General features: G+C 41.1%; 1 protein-coding gene across 2 annotated transcripts in view; it reads left to right on the top strand.

The window, feature by feature from the left end:
- CACNA2D3 (calcium voltage-gated channel auxiliary subunit alpha2delta 3) overlaps positions 1-24,960 on the top strand; it is an 874,546-nt gene that overhangs the window by 380,557 nt on the left and 469,029 nt on the right. For both annotated transcript variants that reach the window (XM_040246536.1, XM_040246537.1), the window contains exon 5: positions 13,207-13,369. In XM_040246536.1, coding sequence (XP_040102470.1) covers positions 13,207-13,369 — 163 coding nt within the window. The remainder of the gene's footprint in view (positions 1-13,206; positions 13,370-24,960) is intronic.

Genomic DNA, 24,960 nt, shown 5'->3' on the forward strand with positions numbered 1-24,960 from the left:
GGTTGCTCTGCAGGGGAACTGTCTAAAGCAGGCCCTGGGTTGCATGTACTTCCCAGGTCCGAGCGTCTCAGGTGTCCAGGTGCTTGACAAGTGCACACTCCCGAGGTGGACGGTGCATCTTATCACCTCCCCCTTCCCAGCCACTCGGTTTCCTGGGTGCACAGTGGGAGCACCATCTCAGGTGTGCCGTGTGTCTCCTCTGGGGAGCTGATCTCTGGCTGTGACCCTCCTGGGGAATGTCAACCGTCCAGGATGCCAGGAAGACTTGGTTAGCATCTGGAAGCCTCCTCACAGTTTGGTAGAGGATCCTGTCTCTCGGGCCGAGTTTGCCCCTCACCTTCTGGATCTGGCTGTTGCCCGCCTCCTGCAGGGGATGGGCCAGTCCTCTGCAGGCTAGCTCTCCTCTTGTATTCACTCAGTCCTTCGTTCTGTGAGTGGCCCAGCAGTGCCTCAGGTTAGAGCTTTTTGCGGGAAATTTCTCTCTCTCTCTCTCTTTGTCTTTGGCTATCCTACAGTTTGGGTTGCTATCTCATGTTAGCTCCCTCAGATTGTCTTCAGGGCATTCAGGCCCTGTCCTTACCCTAAGCAACAGCCCCCGAATTTGCAGCTAGGCACATAATCTGTGGGTTTTATTTATTTATTTTTTCCTCCCGGTTATGTTGCCCTCAGATTCTAAAACACCCCACAGACCCACTGGTGAGAGGGTTTCCTGGTGTTTGGAAACTTCTCCTCTTTTACGACTCTCTCCCCGGGACAGGTCTCCATGCCTAACTCTTTTGTCTCTGTTTTTATCTTTTATATTTTGTCCTGAACCTCCAATCGAAGACCCTTCTGCACGCCTGGTGTCTTCTGCCAGTGTTTAGAAGTTGTTTTGTGGTATATGCTGAGCATTCAAATGATCTTTCGATGAATTTGTGGGGGAGAAGGTGGTCTCCCCATCTTATTCCTCCACCATCTTAGGACCACCTCCCTTAAATCTATTCTCTATGTTCGTTTCTCCTTTGCTGACATGTAAATAAGTTATTCAGTACCATATTTCTAGATTCCATACATGTGTGTTAGAATACGATATTTACTTTCTCTTTCTGGCTCACTTCACTCTGTATAATAGGTTCTAGATTCATGTACCTCATCAGAACTGACTCAAATGTGTTCCTTTTGGGAACACATTATGGCTGAGTAATATTCAGTTGTGTATATGTACCACAATTTCTTTACCATTCATCTGTCTATGAACATTTAGGCTGCTTCCATGTTCTAGCTATTGTAAATAGTCCTGCAGTGAACAATGGGATACATGTGGCTTTTTCAATTTTGATTTCCTCGGGGTATATGCCTAGGAGTGGGATTGCTCAGTCACAAAGTGGTTTTATTCCTAGGTTTTTAAGGTATCTCCCTTCCGTGTTCCATAGAGGCTGTATCAATTTACATTTCCACCAACAGTGCAAGAGCATTTCTTTTTCTCCGCACCCTTTCCAGCATTTATTGTTTGTAGACTTTTTGATGATGGCCATTCTGACTGGTGTGAGATAATATCTCACTGTGGTTTTGATTTGCGTTTCTCTAATAATGAGCGATGTTGAGCATCTTTTCATGTGTTTGTTAACCATCTGTATGTCTTCTTTGGAGAAATGTCTGTTTAGGTCTTTTCCCCACTTTTTGATTGGTTTGTTTGTTTTTCTGGTATTCAGTTGTATGAGCTGCTTGTATATTTTGGAAATTAATCCTTTGTCAGTTGTTTCATTTGCTGTTGTTTTCTCCCATTCTGAGTGCTGTCTTTTCACCTTGCTTATAATTCCTTTGCTGTTCAAAAGCTTTTAAGTTTAATCACGTCCCACTTGTTACTTTTGTTTTTATTTCCATTACTTTAGGAGGTGGGTCATAGAGGATCTTACTTTGATTTATGTCTTTGAATTTTCTGCCTGTTTTTCTCTAGGAGTTTTATAGTTTCTGGTCTTACATTTAGGTCTTTAATCTATTTTAAGTTTATCTTTGCATATGGTGTTAGTGAAGTCACTCAGTCGTGTCCGACTCTTTGCAACCCCATGGACTGTAGCCATGCTTCTCCATCCGTGGGATTCTCCAGGCAAGAATACTGGAGTGGGTTGCCATTTCCTTCTCCAAGAGATCTTCCCAACCCAGGGATCAAATCCGGGTCTCCCGCATTGCAGGCAGATGCTTTACCATCTGAGCCACCAGGGAAGCTCTGTGGTGTTAGGAAGTGTTCTAATTTCATTCTTTTACATGTGGCTGTCCAGTTTTCCCAGCACCATTTATTGAAGAGGCTGTCTTTGCCCCATTGTATATACTTGCCTCCTTTTAAAAAAAAATAATGTACCTATAGGTGCATGGGTTTATTTCTTGGCTTTCTATCTTGTTCCATTGGTCTATATTTCTGTTTTTGTGCCAGTATCATACTGTCTTGATGACTGTAGCTTTGTAGTATAATTTGAAGTCAGGAAGGCTGATTCCTTCAGCTCCATTCTTCTTTGTCAAGACTGCTTTGGCTATTTGGGGTCTTTTGTGTTTCCATATGAATTATGAAATATTTTGTTCTAGTTCTGTGAAAAATGCCATTGGTAATTTGATAGGGATCACATTGAATCTGTAGATTGCATTTGGTAGTATAGTCATTTTCACAATATTGATTCTTCCTACTCAGGAATATGGAGTATCTCTCCATCTGTTTATGTCATCTTTGATTTCTTTCATCAGTGTCTTATAATTTTCTGTGTACAATTATTTTGTCTCCTTAGGTAAGTTTATTCCTAGATATTTTATTCTTTTTGTCGCAATGGTGAATTGGATTGATTCCTTAATTTCTCTTTCTTACTTTTTATTGTTAGTGTATAGAAATCCAAGTGATTTCTGTGTATTTACTTTGCATCCTGCAACTTTGCTAAATTCACTGATTAGCTTTAGTAATTTTCTGATAGTATCTTTAGGCTTTTCTATGTACAGTATCGTGTCATCTGCAAACAGTGAGACCTTTACTTCTTCTTTTCTGATCTGGGTTCCTTTTTTCCCTTTTTCTTCTATGATTGCTGTAGCTAGGACTTCCAGAACTATGTTGAATAATAGTGGTGAAAATGGATACTCTTGTCTTGTTCCTTATCTTAGGGGGAATGCTTTCAGTTTCTCACCATTGAGAATAATGTTTGATGTAGGCTTATCATATATGGCCTTTACTGTGTTGGGGTAAATTCCTTCTATGCCCATTTTTTGAAGAGTTTTAATCATAAGTAGGTGCTGAATTTTATCAAAGGCTTTTTCTGCATCTATTGAGATTATCATATGGTTTTCTCTTTCAGTGTGTTAATATGGTCTATCACATTGATTGATTTGTGTATATTATTCTTGGAATAAACTCAACTTGATCATGGTGTATGAGCTTTATAATTTGTTGCTGAATTCTGTTTGCTAAAATTTTGTTGAGGATTTTTGCATCTATATTGATCAATGAAATTGGTCTGTAGTTTTCTTTTTTTGTGTTGTCTTTGTCTGGTTTTGGTATCAGGGTGATGGTGGCCTTGTGGAATGAGTGTGGAAGTGTTCCTTCCTCTGCAATTTTTTGAAAGAGTTTAGAAAGATAGACATTAGCTCTTCTCTAAATGTTTAATAGAATTCTCCTTTGAAGCCATCTGGTCCTGGGCTTTAGTTTTTTGGGAGATTTTTGATCACAGCTTCAATTTCAGTGCTTGTAATTGGGTTGTTTATAATTTATATTTCTTCCTGGTTCAGTCTTGAAAGATTGTACTTTTCTAAGAATCTGTCCATTTCTTCCAGGTTATCCATTTTATTGCCATATAGTTGTTCATAATAGTCTCTTAAAATCCTTTGCATTTCTACATTGTCTGTTGTAATCTCTTCTTTTTCATCTGATTTTATTGATTTGATTCATCTCACTTTTTTTTGGTGTGTCTGGCTAAAGGTTGTCAATTTTGTTTATCTTCTCAAAGAACCAGCTTTTAGTTTTATTAATCCTTACTATTGTTTCTTTCATTTCTTTTTCATTTATTTCTACTTGGATCTTTATAACTTCTTTCCTTCTACTAATTTTTTTTGTTCTTATTTTCCAAGTTGTTTTAGGTGTAAAGTTAAGTTGTCTATTCAGTGTTTTTCTTGTTTCTTGAGGTAGGATTGTATGGCTATAAACTTCCCTCTTAGGACTGCCTTTGCTGCATCCCATAGGTTTCGAGTAGTCCTGTTTTCATTGTCATTTCTTTCTAGAATTTTTTTGATTTCTCTTTTGATTTCTTCAGTAACCTGTTGGTTATTTAGAAACATATTGTTTAATCTCCATGTGTTTGTGTTTCTTACAGTTTTTTTTTTTCTTGTAATTGATATCTAGTCTCATAGCGTTATGGTTGGAGAAGATGCTTGATATGATTTCAGTTTTCTTAAATTTACTGAGGTTTGATTTGTGACCCAAGAGATTTGTGGTCTATCCTGGAGAATATTCCATGTGCACTTTAGAAGAAGGTGTATTCTTCTGCATTTGGATGGAATGTCCTGAAGATATCAATAAGATACATCTCATCTAAAGTTTCATTTAAGACTTGTATTTCCTTATTAGTTTTCTGTTTTGATGATCTGTCCATTGGTGTCAGTGGGGTGTTAAAGACTCCTACTATTATTGTGTTACTGTCAGTTTCTCTTTTTATGTCTCTTAGTATTTGTCTCATGTATTGATGTACTCCTGTGTTGGATTCTTAGTATTTACAACTATTATGTCTTCCTCTTGGATTGATCCCTTGATCATTATGTAGTGTGCTTCCTTATTGCTTTTAATCTTCTTTATTTTAAGGTCTATTTTGTCTGATATGAGTATTGCTATTCCAGCTTTCTTTTGCTTTCCATTTGCATGAAATATATTTTTCCATCCTCTTACTTTCCATCTAATGTGTCTTTAGGTCTGAAGTCTGTTTCTTATAGATAGCATATATATGGGTCTTGTTTTTCTATCCATTCAGCCTGTCTGTGTGTTTTGGTTGGAGCATTTAATCCATTTACGTTTGAAGTAATTATTGATATATATGTTCCTATTGCCATTTTCTCAGTTGTTTGTGGTTGATTTTGTAGATCTTTTTCTTCTCTATTTCTTGACTATATAAGCCCTTTTAACATTTGTTGTAAAGATGGTTTGGTGGTACTGAATTCTCTTAACTTTTGCTTATCTGAAAAGCTTTTGATTTCTCCATCAATTCTGAATGAGATCCTTGCCAGGTAGAGTAATCTTGGTTGTAGATTTTTCCCTTTCAGTAGTTTAAATATATCCTGCTGTCCTGCAGTTTGTGCTGAAAGATCAGCTGTTAAGCATGTGGGGTTTCCCTTGTATGTTATGTGTTGCTTCTCTCTTGCTGCTTTTAATATTCTTTCTTTGTGTTTAGTCTTGGTTAGTTTGATTAGTATGCTCTGTGGCATGTTTCTCCTTGGGTTTATCCTGTATGGGACTCTTTGTGCCTCTTGGACTTGATTGACTATTTTCAACTATAATCTCTTCAGAATTTTTCTCATACCCTTTCTTTTTCTGTTCTTCTTCTGGGACCCCTATAATTTAAATGTTGGTGTGTTTGATATTGTCCCAAAGCTCTCTGAGACTATCCTCAGTTCTTTTCATTCTGTTTACTTTATTCTGCTCTTCAAAAGTTATTTCCACCATTTTATCTTCAAGCTCACTGATTCGTTTTTCTGCTTTAGATATTCTGTTACTGATTCCTTCTAAAGTATTTTTAATTTCAGTAATTGTGTTGTCTCTGCATGTTTATTCTTTGATTCTTCTAGATCTTTTTTAATTGATTCATGCATTTTCTCTGTTTTTTTTTTTCCCAAGGTTTTTGATCATCTTTAGTATCATTATTCTGAATTCTTTTTCAGGCCGTTTGCCTATTTCCTCTTCATTTATTTGGACTTCTGTGTTTTTTAGTTAATTCCTTTATTTGTATATTTCTCTTCCTTTTCATTATTATTTTTTTTAGCTTATTGTGTTTGAGGTCTCCTTTTCCCAGGCTTCAAGGTTGAATACTTTCTTCCTTTTGGTTTCTGCCCTCCTAAGCTTGGTCCCAAAGAAAGGCAATGCCAAAGAATGCTCAAATGACCACACAATTGCACTCATCTCACATGCTAGTAAAGTAATGCTCAAAATTCTCCAAGCCAGACTTCAGTAATACATGAATCGTGAACTTCCAGATGTTCAAGCTGGTTTTAGAAAAGGCAGAGGAGCCAGAGATCAAATTGCCATATCCGCTGGATCATGGAAAAAGCAAGAGAGTTCCAGAAAAACATCTACTTCTTATTTATTGACTATGCCAAAGCCTTTGATGTGTAGATCACAATAAACTGTGGAAAATTCTGAAAGAGATGGGAATACCAGACCACCTGACCTGTCTCTTGAGAAACCTGAATGCAGGTCAGGAAGCAACAGTTAGAACTGGACATGGAACAACAGACTGGTTCCAAATAGGAAAAGGAGTACATCAAGGCTGTATATTGTCACCCTGGTTATTTAACTTATATGCAGAGTACATCATGAGAAACGCTGGGCTGGAAGAAGCAGAAGCTGGAAGCAAGATTGCTGGGAGAAATATCAATAACCTCAGATGTGCAGATGATACCACCATTATGGCAGAAAGTGAAGAGGAACTAAAAAGCCTCTTGATGAAAGTGAAAGAGGAGAGTGAAAATGTTGACTTAAAGCTCAACATTCAGAAAATTAAGATCATCACATCTGGTCCCATCACTTCATGGGAAATAGATGGAGAAACAGTGGAAGCAGTGTCAGACTTCATTTTGGGGGGCTCCAAAATCACTGCAGATGTTGATTGCAGCCATGAAATTAAAAGACGCTTACTCCTTAGAAGAAAAGTTATGACAAACCTGGACAGCATATTCAAAAGCAGAGACATTACTTTGCCAACAAAGGTCCGTCTAGTCAAGGCTATGGTTTTTCCAGTAGTCATGTATGGATGTGAGAGTTGGACTGTGAAGAAAGCTGAGCGCCAAAGAATTGATGCTTTTGAACTGTGGTGTTGGAGAAGACTCTTGAGAGTCCCTTGGACTGCAAGATCTATCCAGTCCATCCTAAAGGAGATCAGTCCTGGGTGTTCATTGGAAGGACTGATGCTGAAGCTGAAACTCCAGTATTTTGGCCACCTGATGCGAAGAGTTGACTCATTGGAAAAGACTCTGATACTAGAAGGGAATGGGGGCAGGAGAAGAAGGTGATACAGAGGATCAGATGGCTGGATGGCATCACTGACTTGATGGACATGAGTCTGAGTGAACTCCGGGAGTTGGTGATGGACAGGGAGGCCTGGTGTGCTGCAAAGGGGCAGCAAAGAGTCGGACATGACTGAGTGACTTAACTGAGCTGAGCTGAAGCTTGGTCCCGTGGTTTGTGTAAGCTTTCTTTAGGGAGAGATTTGTGCTGAGTTTTTGTTTGTTTGCTTGTTTTCCCTCTGATGGGCAAGGCCCAGTGAGGTGGTGATCCAGTCTGCTGATAATTGGCTTTGTATTTTGTTTTGTTTGTTGTTTAGATGAGACATCCTGCACAGGGTACTACTGGTGGTTGGATGATTCTGGGTCTTGAATTCCAGTGGTTTCGTTTCTGTGAGTTCTCACTTTTTAATACCCCCTAGGGTTAGTTCTCTGGTAGTGTAGGATCTTTGAATCAGTGCCCCCACTCCAAAGGCTCAGGGATTGAACTCTGGTGGAATGAAGGTTCCACAAGTGGTTTGTTCTGGCATTAAGTGATATTAAAACAAATATCCAAGAACGAGAAACCAAAGATGAACCCCAGACTATTGGCAGTTACAAAATCAGACAAATAATAATTAAAATAATAGAATATACACATATGCATTCATACCCATGGGCAAAGTCAATACAGTCCAACAAAAGTAAAGTACAATAGAATGACCCAGTGAACAAAGGAAATAAAAAAATTATATTTATCAGTTAAGAACAAAACTAAGGGAACCAAAAGTTATGTCTACCTTAACAAAACTAACTAAAGCACAAACTGGAAAACAAAATTAAAGCAAGATGCCAATTGTGGAATAAAGCAATGAAAATAAAACTAACAAATATGTTGAGAGGAAAGGAAAACAAAGAATAGATATGCAAAGTTAAGTAGAGGTAGATAAAGAAGATTTATATATATTAAAGATTAACTGCATAGGGAAAAGAACAGTAGGAAAAGCAAGCAAAGTAATAAATGTAGAAAAAAATGATGTATTAAAAATTAAAATTAAACAGAAAAGAAAAAAAAAAAAAGAAGAAAACTCCCCAGAACTTCAAAAGCCCAACATAGAGGCAGAAGTTTGTAACAACAATTAAAAATGTCACTGAGAAAAAAAGAAAAAAAAAAAGCTCAAAAGCTTAAGTAGACTTCTTAGTGCCAATAAAATTGACAACTACAACAGAGCGAGGGTTGCGGGGGAAGGGGAAAAAAAAAGGAAAAAAATCCAAAAGAATCTACAGAACAAGTCAAAACATAAGAATAATAAATGTTTTTCTTCAGTCACTGCTTTCAGAGTCCTTTACCTCGCTGGGAGTCAGAGTCTACCTCACCTCCCTGGGGTGCCCTCTACCACTGTGCTGATCTCTGGACCTGCTGTGGGGGCAGCTCAGATTCTAATCTGGTTCTACTCCTCTGTATTCTTGCCTCCAGTGTCCACAGCTATCAGAACTAGTGCGTTTTGTTTTGTGGGAGCTCTCAGTGACCTTTTATATATTCCACAGACACAGAGTCTAACTAGTTGATCTTGTGGATTTAATCCACAGCTTGTGTAGCTGGTGGGAGGGTTTTGGGTCTTCTTCCTTAGTCACACTGCCCCTGGGTTTCAATTGTGGTTTTATTCCCACCTCTGCATGTGAGTCGTCCACTGGGGTTTGCTCTTCAGGCTGCCCTGGAGGACTTGGGTTTGCCCCTGTGAGGGCCAGGTGTGGAGGTGTTGCAGCTGCTTGGGTCACGGGGGTTCTGGCAGCACCAGGTACTCAGGGGAGTTGGTGGCTAGGGCAGCAGGGAATATTGTGCTCTGGAAGGGTATGGCAACCAGTATTGGCCAGTACTCTCCAATATTCTTGCCTGGAGAACCCCCCATCCCTGACTGAGAAGCCTGGCAGGGCACAGTCTACAGGGTCGCAGAGTCGGCTACTACCCAAGCGGCCCCACGCAAGACTTTTTTAGACTGTGGCAGCTCTGCCCCAGGGAGCGTTGAGCGTGAAGGTGGCACAGCTGCTTAGCTTGTGGGGTGACGCCAAGTGTGCAGGGACATGGACTGCCTCCACCGCAGGAGGAGGCCCTATCAGAGTCTTTTTACAAGCCTCTTGTATTTGGCGATCAGAAGGCCTCTTTGGCCAGTCTTTCTCTGTATCTATGCCCGTTGAGGCACTTCAGGGGCTTCCTTGCCTGGGGTCCTTCTCTGCTGTTGAGTGCATCAGGCGCATAGCAGGGCCCACCTGGTTGGGATCCTACTCTGTAGTTCGTTGCATCAGTCACTTAAAGGAGCACCTTGGTTGGGGTCCTACTCTGTAGTTCAGTGTGTCAGGCATTTGATGGGCCAGCCTCTCTATTGTGCAGTGCTCAGTGCTGGTGTGCTGTGGGAGAGGGGCTATGGTGATGGCTCCACCCGCTATGTGTGATTCTGCAGTATCACCTTGCTTCCATGACTGCCCAGCTTTCCTCCACAGGCATTTCCCACCAGTCTCCTCCCTCACATTCTCTCGATTCATCTCTCCAGAGTCAACAGCAGCCCTTGCCTGGGAATTGCTCCATAATTCCTAAACTCCAGCTCCCAGCCACTGTACCTTCCAGGGGATCTGCGTCCCTGTCTGGGGTATGTATGGCTGCAGCAAGGACTGTCTGATTCTAATTCCATTTAGGCTGCCGCAGATCAGTTGTTTCATTTTCAGCCTTAAATGTGTCTCCTTTGACTCCGACAGTTGCCCCAATGTGGGGATCAGAATCCTGCTTCAGTTCCCCCACCAGCCAAGGGCAGCTCCGGTCCTACTAACACTCTTGTTTTTTCCCCTAGTTCCTTTGTCCTGCAGAGTTTTGCGTGGGTCTGTGTATTCTTTTCTGCTGATCAGGTCCTCCTGTCCACTCTCAGCTGATGTCCTGCATGCACTTCTATGTTTGAAGGTGTGTTCCTGATGTGTCCTTGGAGAGAGATTTACTCCACATCCACCTACCTCTCCGCGATCTTGTTCTCAGAGTCATTGATTTTCTTAATTGATTTCCTGTTTTCAATTTCATTGATTTCTATTTAGGAAAATTAAAACAAATGTTTTTTTTCTTCTGCTTTGGATTTAATTTTTTATTTTCTTGAAGAAGAAGCTGAGATGATTGATTTTAGATCTGTTTTCTAATAAATGTATTGAATGCTGTAAATTTTCCTGTAAGCGCTGCTTTTGCTGCATCTTGTAAATTTTGATAAGTTGCATTTTGATTTTAATTTAGTTTAAAATTTCTCTTGAGACTTATTCTTTGACCCATGTGTTATTTAGAAATATGTTGTTTAATCTCCAAATATTTGGGGATTTGTCCAGCTCTTTCTGTTGTTGATTTATAGTTTAATTTCAGTGTGGTCTGAGAGCATACTTTGTCTGATTTCTATTCTTTTGTTTGTTAAAATGTGTTTAATGGCTCAGAATGTGGTCTTTCATAGTAAATGTTCCATGTGAGCTTGACAAAAACGTTTATTCTGCTGTTGTTGGATGAAGTAGCCTGTAGTCAGTTAGGGCCAGTTGTTGTGCTGTTCATTTCACACTGCTAACAATATTCTGCCTGATACGTTTGTCAGTTACTGATAGAGAGGGTACTGAAGTCTTCAGCTTTAGTAGTGCTTGCTTAGTAGTGTTTAGTTTTAGCCGTTTCTCCTTGTAGTTCTCCCATTTTTTCCCTCACATATTTTAATATTCTGTTAGATGCATCCACGTTTAAGACTGTTATGCCTTCATGGAGAATCGACCCCTTTGTCATTATGTAATGCCAGTGTTTCTTTCCTGATAATTTTCCTTGCTTTGAAGTCCGCTTTGTCTGAAGTTAATATGGTCACTCTGGCTTTCTTTTGATTAATGTTAGCATGGTAAAATTGTCTCTATCCCCTGACTTTTAATCAACTTGTCCTTTATATTTAAGGTGAGTTTCTTGTAGACAGCTTTTATTTTTTTATCCACTTTGACAGTCTCTTTTAACTAATGTATTTAGATCATTCACATTTAAAGTGATTATTGATATGATTGGATTAATATGTACCATGTTTGTAACTGTTTTCCATTCACTGCCCTTTTCTTTGTCTTCTACTCTTTTTATGCCTTGTCTGGTTTTAATTGAGCATATCATATTTTTAGTATAATATTAGTATTTTTTTTTCTTCCTAAGCATTTATACTTCTTTTTAAAAATTGGTTTAGAGGTTGTTTTATAGCTTGCATTTTACATTTATAACTAATAAAAGTCCACTGTCAGATAACCCTGTACCACTTCATGGATGGTATGGGACATTATGATAGAATAGTCCCAATATCTCCCTCCTGTTCTTCATAACATTGTGATATTCATTTCACTTATCCATGAATTTTTATAATCCAGTAATTTGTTGCCATTATTATTTTGATCAAACTAATATCTGAGAGGTCAGTTAAGAATAAGAAAATTAAATATTTTACTTTTATTTATTTCTTCTGTAAAACAGTCTTCTTTATGTAGATCAGGGTTTCTGATGTATATAGTTTCCCTCCCTTTAAAGGGCTTTTACCATTTTTTGCAAGGCAGGTCTGTTTGCAGAAAATTTCTTGAATTTTTATTTGTCTGAGGAGATCTTTATTTATTTTTCAGTTTTGAAGAATAATTTTGCTGGATACAAAATTCTAGGTTGGTAGGCCTTTCTTCAAATACTATTTCATGTCTCTCTCTTCTTGCTTTTCAGTTTTCTGAACAGAAGTCTTGATGTAATCCTTGTCTTTGTTCTTCTGTAGGTACGGCTTTCCCCCCTTTCTGGCTTTCTTTAGTAGTTTCTCTTCTTGGTTTTTGTAGTTTGGATATGACATGTCTAGGTATAGTATTTTTTGTTGTTGTTGTTGTTTGTTTTTAATATTCATGTGCTTGATGTTTCCTGGACTTCTTGGATTGGGTTTGTTGTTTGTCATTAATTTTGGAAAATTACTTCAAATATTTCTTCTGTTCTTTTTTTCTCTTTCTCCTCCTCTGGTATTCCCATTACACATCTGTTACACTTTCTGTAATTGTTTCATGGTTTTTGAAGATTCTGTTATTTTTTTCCTTTTTTGTTCTTTGCTTTTCAGTTTGAGAAGTTTCTACTGATATAGCTTCAGGCTCACTGAATTATTTCCTCAACTGTGTCTCAGCTGGCAGTGAGCCATCGGCATTCTTCATTTCTGTTATGTGTTTTTGATTTCTAGCATTTCATTCTGATAGTTTGTTAGAATATTTGTCTCTCTACTTATCTATCTCTTCTTACCTGTTTTCTACTTTTTCCAGTAGTTCCCTTAGCATATCAATTACATTTGTTTTAAATTGCTGATCTGATAGTTATGACCACACCTGCCATCTACCATCTTGCAATACTGTGCAGCAGATAAGTGCCCAGTCTTTGGAATTAGACTGTCTGTATTTTAATTCTCTTTCTGCTTCTCAGTGGTGTAATTTTTGACAACATACAGAAATTCTCTCCACCTCAATTTCTTCACTTGTGAATTGAAAAATACTCGTAAAACCTAGCTCTTAGAGTTGTTAGGAGAAGTGAATAAATTAACATATGGGAAGCACTTAGAATAGCAAATATGACTATCTAACATATTATATATTTACTTAGTTTTTGTTGTTTTCCAGTCTCCTTGTACTTAAAGTTAGGCTGATTAAGGGCAGAGTCTGTCTTCAAACTTTAAAGAATTGAAATGTTTTTGTGCAGTTTTCTCTATATTTATATAAGGAAGTACTGAGAAGCTTCTTAAATTTGTTTTTCAAAAGTACTTAATGACACTGGGAAATATTTATCTAGTGCTATCATATCACACTAGTGCAGAAACAGCCATAGATGGTGTGAAAGGCTTAAAGAGATTATGTGACTAGAGTTAGGATTCACAAGTGTAGGGGATAGTCAGCCATACTCAGGTCTGAGTTCACAGCCTTCTCCTCTAAGCCACATGTTGTGTTTTTTTCTTTTTTTACTTTCTCTTTCAGTATGAATACTTCAATGCCGTGCTAATAAATGAAAGGGACAAAGATGGGAATTTTTTGGAGCTGGGGAAGGAATTCATCTTAGCCCCAAATGACCATTTTAATAATCTGCCTGTGAACATAAGTCTGAGTGACGTCCAAGTGCCAACGAACATGTACAACAAAGGTAAGACTTACTGCTGCTGGTCTTTTAAGAGGGTGATGAGGGAAGGGTGTGAGGGGCAGGGGTGGCTGGTTTGGGATAGTGTGCTTTTTTGAAAAATGTGATTATAAGCCCAGTGTTTCAAGCATTCGCAGTATAGGTGAAGTGTGTGCCTCTTCTGGTTGGAGACTCTAGGCTTGCTATTTTTCTGGTTTGTGTTGCATTAGGCCCTCTTAACTTGTAGTCCATAGGTTGGCAAATTTCTTTAAAGGGCCAGATAATTAATAATTACTTAGACTTTGCAGGCCATAAAGCCTCTGTTGCAACTATTCAGCTCTGCTGTTTTGGCACAAAAGCAACCATAGGTAATATGTAAATCAGTAGATAATATATAAATTGACTGTGTTCTCAGAAAACATTTAAGCTACAAAAACAGTTAGCTACATTGGACCTGCAGTCTCTAGTGTACAGAACCTTTTTTTGTCTTCCTCTCTTCCATATGATGATTTTGAGGGTCTGGAGCTCCTGGTATTACCATGGAATTAGTTGTGGTTTGCCTGCAATGCTGGACACCCTGGTTCAATTCCTGTGTCGGGAAGATCCCTTGGAGAAGGGAATGGCTACCCTCTCCGGTATTCTGGCCTGGAGAGTTCCATGGACTGTATAGTCTATGGGTACGCAAAGAATTGGGCATGACTGAATGACTTTCACTTAGAGTACAAAGCAGAATGAATCCTAATGAAGCTCCATGTTTTCAGGCTTGTGTTCCTCAAATCCAGTTTTTTTCATAGATTCTAGAGTTCTTTTCCCCAAATTCTCATCTGCCCCTTTGAATTGGGATAATAGTAGCCAAGGATTGGGCTTTAGCAACAGATGACCTCTGGTTAGACCTTGAGTTCCACTCTTACTGGCTGTGACCTTGAAAGGCTGAGACTACTTCCTTTCTTTAGACCTTAGTTTCCTTGTATCTAGGATATGGATAATAACTGTGTCTACATCATGGGGTATTGTAGGGATGAAACACATGATGTGTCCAAAGGGGTTAACTGAGGATATCACCCTCCTCATCATCACCATTACTGAGCAGGAGTTTGCTCTGCTTTGTCATACCAAGGAGGAGCCTAAGCAAAGAACTGTCTTCCCCCCCAAAATAAATCAGGAAGTCATGGCATTTTTTAAGTAAAAATCTACTGTGTTATGTCCCATTGATGTTTCAGAAATGTTGAGATCTGATTTCAGTATCTCAGGAATGCAGTGGTCAAGAGACGGCTTGGATCCTGCTCTTTCTCTTGCTGGCTCTGTGATCCTCAGCAAGCAACTTTGCCTCCCTGAGCCTCAGTTTCCCTCTTTGTAAAATAGGGATTACTGCCTCCTTTGGGGGGTTATTATGAGAATATGAAATGATGCCTAAGCAGTCTCAGCTCAGCTGTTGCTCATAGAAAGTGCCTATTGCATCTTAGTTGTCATCATTATTATTGGGAAATAGCATGAATATACATTTCTAAATTGTTTTAGGTTACTGTTTAAAGAATGTGGTCAATGATTAAAGAACTTCCCACTCAGCATCTCTGAAGCATTCTTCTCATGCCTGTCGTTTGAGGTTGGATATCTAACATCTCCCTTTCCTAGTTGACCTGTTACCCATCCTTGGTGTTCTGTGAGGCAGTACCCTATCCATTAATTTTTTAAATTATTTACTTGTTTATTTATTATTATTTTTGGTTGCCCTGAGTCTTTGTTGCTATGCATGGGCTCTCTGTAGTTGCAGAGAGCAGGGCCCAGTCTTTGTTGCAGTGCATGGGCTTCTCATTGTGGTGGCTTCTCTTGTTGAGGAACATAGGCTCTAGAGTGCACGGCTTCTGCAGTTGTGGCACAGGGGCTCAGTAGTTGTGGTTCACGGGTGTAGTTTCTCCATGGCATGTGGAATCCTCCCAGACCAGGGATCTAACCCTATCCCTTGCACTGGCAGGCAGATTCTTATCCACTGTGATACCAGGGAAGTCCCATTAATTATTCTGATGGTTAATGGAGCCCCTGTGGTGAACCAGATGCAGCCCCTTCCTTGAGAAGTTCACAGTGAACTTAGGGACCAGACAGGTAAAGAGATCATAGGATATTGTGTGTCATCTACTGGCCACAGTTACTAAAAGGCCGGGACAGTGGGAGCTCTGAAGAGGGGCCTGACCATTTGCTCCTGTGAGCAGCCACACGTTTGTCTTCATTCTCTCTCAGAGAAAATGATGGCAGTCCAAGTAGCCTTCAGTGGGCTGTGGATTGAACTGTATCCTGTGACCTAATCTTCACTTTGGACTCTTCCTCAGGGAGCAAATTCTTAAGAATGCAAGCCTTAAAGAATTGAGCTTAGCTTTGTTAGGTAGAGTTTAATCCTTCAGAGGCATTCTGCCAGCTGAGAAGGAAACCACCTTTTGTACAGTGAGGCTATAAGGGAACCATCCTGTCAGCATTAAATGCATTCTCAATGGAAGAGGAAAAGTTCAGATTTTGCAGAGCAATTCCAGACGTAGAATAGTTCAGAATGATCTTTTAAAATATGGCAGCTGCTTGACGGTTGCTTGAACTATTAGCACCATTATAGATATTTAATTGCACCTTGAGCCTTAAAGGAATAATTGTACCTTTCCATGGTGACAGCACATAGGGGACTAGCACTGCCATTGATCACACAGACCGCAGGGCTTGCTAGGCAGAATCCTAATAGACAGTCAGATTCTTGAGTCATGGAGGTATATAATTTTGTTTAAAGTCATCCTCAGCAGCCCTTATGGTGTCTGCCTACCACCAGCATTCAGATTCAGTGGTCCCCCAGCTAGGCTGTGGGTCATAGACTAAAGTCCCCTGTGTCTTGTTTCCACCAGGCAGTGAGTGAGCTGCCCAAGAAAGCGAGGAGACTTCAGGAAAATTCCTGTCTCATTCTACCTAATTCAAACCAGCCCCAAATAGTCTTTTTTCTTTTCATGTTGCAGAAATGTATTTCATGTTTAGAGTGCCCTCCAGCTCAGATCTAGTTATTGATGACATGTACAAAAAACACATGCTCAAAGCTAGGTCACTAGCTGAGATGTTCTTGGGTTAAAAATCTTGCCCCACCGAAGGAAACCAGTACAGGGGGCCATGCTCTCTTGGCAACCTGAACCCCCATGTGCACGGAGCAGAGTGGTTCAGTACTTGCATATGTGCTGCTGTGTGCTGTGTTCCTGGGCATAACTTCTAGGCATAGATGAAGCTTGCTGGTGAAATCCACCTCTTTTCTGTGGTCTGCCTTCTTTTCGCCTCTGGGGCTGAGCCTTTTGTGACCAGGCTGTTAAGCCAGGCCACTGTTCACCTCTGTGCTGGAGGTACTTTTCTCAAAGGCACTGATAGAAAGTGCAGGTTCAAAGCTGCTGACATGACGGTAAACTGACCTACAAGCCACGAGAACTCAAAGAGCCATATTCCTGAAGTCTTTAGAAATGTGCAGCAGCTTCTTCCTGTAACTTCTTCAGCCAATGTTTGCTGAATGGCTCCTCTGGCATCTCCAGCCTACTAGTCTTGCTGTGTGTGTCGAGACATCTTTGGAGACTAGCTGCCCTTGCCTTTCAAAGCCATGAACAACTCCGTATCTTCTATGAGTAAAGCAGGGTGCAGGATTCTTCTGTGAGAACTGAGGGTAATCTGACAGTGGATTCAGAAAAAGCTGAACTCTTTTAAGTAATTTCTGGGCTGAAATGGTATAAAATTTACACAAGCACATATGTAGGTATGTGTACACATGCGTACCTATTACACAATATATACGTGTGTGTATCTGGGTATGTGTGTTTGTATATGTGTCTTTGAAAGAAATATGCTCTGCTGGTAATCTACCCCTTCATCCCCACCTCTCACCTCTGTCTACCCACTTGAGAACCCCATTCATTCATTGAGTGTGCCTTTCTCTTTCCTCCATTATATCTTATTATTCACTCCATTTCTGTTATCCCTGCCTCCTCCTTTATTGCTTTTCCAAATGCTTGTTCTTCAGAATCAGCTCTGTACAAACTCTTTAATTCCTTCACTCTTTTGTGGGTGACTTTGGTCCTTTGTTCCAGAAGTAAGTTCCATGCGTTGTTTTCCTTTTGCACGTGGACTTCTCTGAGGGCAGGGGCCTTGCTAATTTGGCCTGCCTGGTGCCCTCCCTCGCCCTGAGCACTGTGCTCTCTACATGGTGGAGTCTCCTCAACGGGCGAGGGGATGCCCCCAAGGCTGCCATGTTCTCATGGCATCTGCCAGCAGTAGAGACATACCCTGGCTGACTTACATGGAAAAGATGCTTTTTGAAAGGACATTGGGTGGCTCACAGACTTTTCCAGAAGGCTAGAGAATAAGGTTTTAGACAATGGTTGCGTGAGAGGACAGCCAGGGGCCAGAGCCACACCCAGAGCCAGCCTGGTGAGGACCACCTGCCACCATGGCTGACCCCATGTGTCTGTGGCTGCATAAGATGGCTGTGTCTCATTTTCCACATTCAGAAACCAGAGGTGATCATCACAGTGACCTTCTTACGGGGTTGTGGTGATGATTTAACATTTAGAAGGCCACCCAGTACCTGAGCTTAGGCAAGTTTCTCTTTTCCTCCAGTCCTCCGCATCGTTAGCTGTTAAATGGGTGTTATAACAGTACTAACCTTATAGAATTATCATGAATGAGGTAAGAATAATGCTTGTGTAGATTGGGGTGCAGTGGCTAGCCCACTGACCTTGTCTCTTGTCATGTGCTGGAGGGGAAATAAGACCCATGTCACGGTGTTGCAGTCAAATAGCACAGGAAGAGACTCTGAATCTGATGAAGGCCAGTGCTTTCTACTGTGATTATTACTATACTAGCTTGCTTGATTCTTGTAAGCAGTGATGATTAAGAAAGGAAGAATTTGAACTAAGAGGGAGTAACAAAAGGTCCCATGTTCCCCAGCTGGTAGAGGCAGGATCAGAACCCAGCATTTTCATTAACTGTGTCCTCTCTGGACTACATGCCACCCCAGTGTCTAGGCTGAAGGTCTGTGAGCCATTTTTCTCAAGGGTGTCTATAAAGGGAAATGGCAATACTCTAGCTCCCAAATATTTTTATTTTATTTATTTTTTTTAATTAAAATTTTTTTTTTTACTTTACAATACTGTATTGGTTTTGCCATACATTGAAATGAATCCACCACAGGTGTACATGAGTTCCCAACCCTGAACCCCCCCTCCCACCTCCCTCCCCATATCATCTCTCTGGGTCATCCCAGTGCACCAGCCCCAAGCATCCTGTATCCTGCATCGGACATAGACTAGCAATTCATTTCTTACATGATAGTATACATGTTTCAATGCCATTCTCCCAATCATACCACCTTCTCCCTCTCCCACCGAGTCCAAAAGTCTCTTCTTTACATCTGTGTCTCTTTTGCTGTCTCGCATACAGGGTTATCATTACTATCTTTCTAAATTCCATATATATGTGTTAGTATACTGTATTGGTGTTTTTCTTTCTGGCTTACTTCACTCTGTATAATAGGCTCCAATTTCATCCACCTCATTAGAACTGATTCAAATGTATTCTTTTTAATGGCTGAGTAATACTCCATTGTGTATATGTACCACAGCTTTCTTATCCATTCATCTGCTGATGGACATCTAGGTTGCTTCCATGTCCTGGCTATTATAAACAGTGCTGCGATGAACATTGGGGTACATGTGTCTCTTTCACTTCTGATTTCCTCGGTGTGTATGCCCAGCAGTGGAATTGAGGCCAATTACTTTACAATATTGTATTGGTTTTGTCATACATCAACCTGAATCTGCCACAGGTATACACGTGTTCCCCATCCTGAACCCCTCCCCGTACCATCCCTCTGGGTCATCCCAGTGCACCAGCCCCAAGCATCCTGTATCCTGCATCAAACCTGGACTGGTGATTCATTTCTTATATGATATTATACAGGTTTAAATGCCATTTTCCCAAATCACCCCACCCTAATATTTTTACTTTAAAGTGGTTGAAATCCAAAAATTGGAAATAGGTCAAAGTTCAGTCACTCAGTTGTATCCAACTCTTATCAACCCCATGGACTGCAGCACACCAGGCTTTCCTGTCCATCACCAACTCCAGGAGCTTGCTCAAAGTCATATCCATTGAGTTGGTGATGCCATCAACCATCTCATCATCTGTCATCCCTGTCTCCTCCTGCCTTCAGTCTTTCCCAGTATCAGGGTCTTTTCCAGTGAGTCAGTTTTTCCCATCAGGTGGCCAAAGTATTGGCGCTTCAGCTTCAGCATCAGTCCTTCCATTGAATATTCAGGATTGATTTTCTTTAGCACTGACTGGTTTGATCTCCTTGCCATCCAAGGGACTCTCAAGAGTCTTCTCCAACATCACAGTTCAAAAGCATCAATTCTTCGGTGTTCAACTTTCTTTATGGTCTAACTCTCACATCCGTACATGACTACTGGAAAAACCATAGCTTTGATTAGATGGACCTTGTTCGGTAAAGTGATGTCTCTGCTTTTTAATATGCTATCTAGGTTGGTCATAACTTTTCTTCTAAGGCCAAGCATCTTTTAATTCTATGGCTGCAGTCACCCTCTGCAGTGATTTTGGAGCCCAAGAAAATAAAGTCTGTCACTGTTTCCATTGTTTCCCCATCTATTTGCCATGAAGTGATGGGACCAGATGCCATGATCTTCGTTTTCTGAATGTTGAGCTTTTAAGCCAGCTTTTTCACTCTCCTGTTTCACTTTCATCAAGAGGCTCTTTAGTTCTTCACTTTCTGCCATAAGGATGGTGTCATCTGCGTACCTGAGGTTATTGATAAATCTCCTGGCAATCTTGATTCTGGCTTGTGGTTCATCCAGCCCAGCATTTCTCATATTGTACTCTGCATATAAGTTAAATAAGCGGGGTGACAGTATACAACCTTGACATACTCCTTTCCCAATTTGGAAGCAGTCCGTTGTTCCATGTTTGGTTCTAACTGTTGCTTCTTGACTTGCATACAGATTTCTCAGGTGGCAGATAAGGTGGTCTGATATTCCCATCTCTTGAAGCATTTGCCACAGTTTCTTGTAATCCACATAGTCAAAGGCTTTGGCATAGTCAGTAAATCAGAAGTAGATGTTCTCCTGGAATTCTCTTGCTTTTTCTGTGATCCAGTGCACGATGGCAATTTGATTTCTGGTTCCTCTGCCTTTTCTAAATCCAACTTGAACATCTGGAAGTTCTCGGTTCACGTACTGTTGAATCCTCACTTGGAGAATTTTCAGCATTACTTTGCTAGCATGAGAGTTGAGTGCAATTGTGCAGTAGTTTGAACATTCTTTGGGATTGGAATGAAAACTGACTTTTTCCAGTCCTGTGGCCACTGCTGAGTTTTCCAAATTTGCTGACGTATTGAGTGTAGCACTTTAGCAGCAGCATCTTTAGGATTTGAAATAGCTCAACTGGAATTCCATCACCTTCACTAGGATTTGTTCATAGTGATGCTTCCTAAGGCCCACTTGACTTTGGACTCCAGGATGTGTGGCTCTAGGTCAGTGATTACACCATTGTGGTTTTGTAGGTCATTAAGATCTTTCTTGTATAGTTCTTCTGTGTCTTGTCACCTTTTCTTAACATCTTCTGCTTCTATTAGGTCCATAGCATTTCTGTCCTTTATTGTGCCCATCTCTGCGTGAAATATGCCCTGGTATCTCTAATTTTCCTGAAGAGATCTCTAGTCTTTCCCATTCTGTTGTTTTCCTCTATTTCTTTGCATTGATCACTGAGGAAGGCTTTCTTATCTCTCCTTGCTATTCTTTGGAACTCAGATTCAGATCTTTGCTTTTCTCCTTTGCCTTTAATTTCTCCTCTTATCTCAGGTATTTGTGAGGCCTCCTCAGACAACCATCTTGCCTTTTTGCATTGCTTTTTCTTGGGGATGGTCTTGACCCCTGCCTCCTGTGCAGTGTCAGAAACCTCCGTCCATAGTTCTTGAGGCACTCTGTCAGATCTAATCCGTTGAATCTATTTCTCACTTCCACTGTATAATCATAAGGGATTTGATTTAGGTCATACCTGAATGGTCTAGTGGTTTTCCCTGATTTCTTCAATTTAAGCCTGAATTTAGCTAAAAGGAGTTCATGATCTGAGCCACAGTCAGCTCCCAGTTTTATTTTTGCTGACTGTATAGTGCTTCTCCATCTTTGCTGCAAAGAATATAATCAATCTAATTTCAGTATTGACTATCTGGTGATGTCCATGTGTAGAGTCATATCTTGTGTTGTTGGAATGGGGTGTTTGCTATGACCAGTGTGTTCTCTTGGTAAAACTTTGTTTGTTAGCCTTTGCCCTGCTTCATTTTGTACTCTAAGAAAAAGGCAATATTTTGGCTTCCAAATATTTTTATTTTAAAGTGATTGTGATCCAAAAACTGAAAATAGGCCAAATTTTGATTGTAAATGTCTGCTTGTATCTTCTCATGTGTTTGCTAAATAACATGATTGGGCAGTTTCCATGATTCTGTGTTGTTTGAGGGGTTTTCTCCTTTTTTATTGGATTTCCCTGGTGACTCAGATAGTAAAGAATCTGCCTGCAATGCAGGAGACATGGGTTCGATCCCTGGGTCAAGAAGATCCCCTTGAGAAGGGAATGGCTACCCAGTCCAGTATTCTTGCCTGGAGAAGTCCATGGACAGAGGGGCCTGAGGACTGTAGTCTGTGGGATCTCAAAGAGTCGGCCACTACTGAGCAACTTACAATTTCATTTTATTCTTGCATTTTCTTATTCCATTTTGCTTTCTGGCCCCCTCCTCCCCATACTGTGATGTAATCATGATGCTATCAAGACAGGGGAAAGACATGCTGAAAGTGGAAGAAAGAAGGTGATGGCTTAAAAATGTACCCATAGATAACATCATATACAAAAGACTCTATAATTTGGCTGGGGGGGAGAGGGGAGGGAAAGAATCCTCTAGCATGTCAGTGTTTTAAACTCAAGCAGAAAAGAGGCAAGATGGTAACTTTTTTTTTCCCAGCAATTTTAGGTTTAATATAGGAACATGCAAATTTAGAAGTTAGTTGGTTTAAACTTTGGTATCATTTTACCACCTTGGCCTTATTTTCTTCCCTCTGCAGCCCAGTGAGGGAGGTTAGATGATTTTCTCATCTCCCTCTTTCAGAGGAAGAAACTAAAGGTCAGGGAGGCCAAGTCCCATAGATAGGAAGATCCATGCCAAGGTGGACCTGGATTTTCTGATGAGGAGTTCACCTTACTTGGCTTCCTCTCTGAGCATGAGCTCTAAGAGGATGGGAACTTATTCTCACAGGTTTTTGGGACTCAGTTGCTTCTGAGTCACCTTGGGATCTGGGAACTTTTGCCCAGGCTGAGAAACTCCAATCCTGGACTCATCACCAGCCTTCCTTCTGAAGCTTGGATTCTTCCTGGGCTCTGCTCCCATAATGAGAACCCAGACCCTTCCCTGGCCAGGCCTCCTCTTCTCTCCATGATACCCAGTATCATGCTCCAGTGAGCTAAGGTCCCCACGTGAGCTGGGGAGAGGTGCTGACTCACCTCATACTTGCATATCAGCCCTGCATATCCTTGATGCAAGAAATACAAAGGTTCTGGCCATCTTCTTGGGTCAGAAAGTGGGACATAGCAGGGAAGACAGGCAGAATATTGCCTGTAAGTATTTGCTCATCTACTCATTCATTCTTTTCTTATTTCATTCATTCATCAAATGTTGACTGTGCTGAGCTCTAGATATATGTCCACAGCTAAGACGTGGGCCCTGCTCCTTGAGCAAAGGGTAGAAATGAATGCTGAACAAGTCATGATCAGGTAAATGCAAGGCAGCATATGATATTCAGTGACTTGTAGCAGGGGCTGGGCCTGGGCCTGCAGCTTCAAGAAGGGCCTCCCTGAGAAGAGGTAGAGAGGAAGGAGTTAGGCAGGCAGGGCATGGTTGGGAGGGAAGTGTGTCCAGCATAAGGAGTAAACAGTGAGCATGTGTGGGCAGGGGTGGGGGGGGGCAGCAAGTGGAGGGACTGGAACACTAATAGTGAGAAAGTGTGGTGTCCTTTGGGTTTGGGGTGGGGAATAGTCAGAAACATTAGGCTATGGGGTCTGAAAGGGCTGGCTAGGTGGTGAGAGGCTGTGAAAGTCATCAGAAGCTTGTAAACATGTAAACAGGGACAGGTAAACTATGGTTGAGAGCTTTTCTGGGAAGAGGTCTGTGGAGGAATACTAGGCTCAGACACCAAGAGAGAGGGAATAAAGGATAGGAGGAGTTCAGGGCCTGGTTCGGAGAAGGCCTAAGGGAGAGGAATGATGTGCAGCCCAGGCTGGATGGTGAAGTTGCAAGCCCTCGGGTCTGAGGCCCCAGAGAATGAGCCTCCAGCAAGAGCATCAGCTCCACTAGGGCAGGGACCTTCTCTGTATTCTTCTCTGGTGACTTTCCAGCCCCAGCATGGTACCTTGCACCTAGTAGGTTCTCAATAAATACTTATTTACAGGTGAGCAAATGAATGAAGGGAGCAATTTAGAAAAACTTCTCACGTGGTTCTTGCACAGATGAAGAAAAGATGCTGGAAATAGCTCTCAATCTCGATTCCCTTTCCTCCACTGGTGTTGGAGAGCCTGGGAGAGAGTCGGCTGGTAGAGGTGGGGTGAGGTGTGAATGGCAGGATGGGGCTCTTCTTGTCTAGACATCCCAAGCGATTGCCCAGTGAGGTCATCGTGGACTGTAAGCTCTCTTGTATGGGGGCCCTGGCCCCTGAAAATAAACACAGGTCCAGGAAAAGGGAGACCCATAACTGTCACTGCAGAGCCTGAGAAACCAGCTAGTCTGTTACAATCCAGCAGGTACTTCTGAAAAGCCCAGGGAAGGGGAAGGTCTCTCCCAGTGGACATGAGTCCAGGGCTGCCATAGGGATGAACAGGATTGCTGGGTTTGCATTTGTCAGATGTCTCAACCTATTTTTCAGATGTTGGGTTTGATAAAATGCAAAATGCATTTTGCCAAGCACTTTCCCCCTTAATTACATGTGTATATTTTAAGGGAAATTTAATCCATATGTTTCTGATTCGTTTACACGGAAATCATTAAGATGTTTTCTAGGAGAAATTTGATGTGCAAGAAGGCTTATGAACATTTTTAAAAACCTATGTTTAAAATTTCTTTCTTTTTTGTTTCTTTTCCCTTTGTGTGTGTGTGTGCATGTGAGAGAGAGAGAGAGAGAGAGGGGGGGGGGGGGGGGGGGGGAGGGAGGGAGGGAGAGAGAAAGAGAGAAAGTGACTCCAGGCTGTCAGAAACAAATATGGACTCCTAAATTGTTTGTTTTCTCCTTGGAATTCAGAGCTGAACATTTGGAGTAGGCTAGACTCCTGATTTTACATCTGTTTCCAGCACCAACTGTATGTGATGGTCCTATGGCCGTGAGTCATGATGAGAGCATCAGACATACACTACACACAGTGCTTCATTCGCGAGAAGGACAGTTAGATCCTTCACCATCACGTGGCCTTTTGGTATCTGCAGTCCCCTGCAGGCCAAATGAATGTCCCCAACCCCGTGTCATCAGTGCAAGCATGACAAGAGCGTTTGGCCACATAAACAGAAGATA

This window comes from Oryx dammah, unplaced genomic scaffold (assembly GCF_014754425.2).
Source record: "Oryx dammah isolate SB20612 unplaced genomic scaffold, SCBI_Odam_1.1 HiC_scaffold_9, whole genome shotgun sequence".
Taxonomy (NCBI): Eukaryota; Metazoa; Chordata; class Mammalia; order Artiodactyla; family Bovidae; genus Oryx; species Oryx dammah.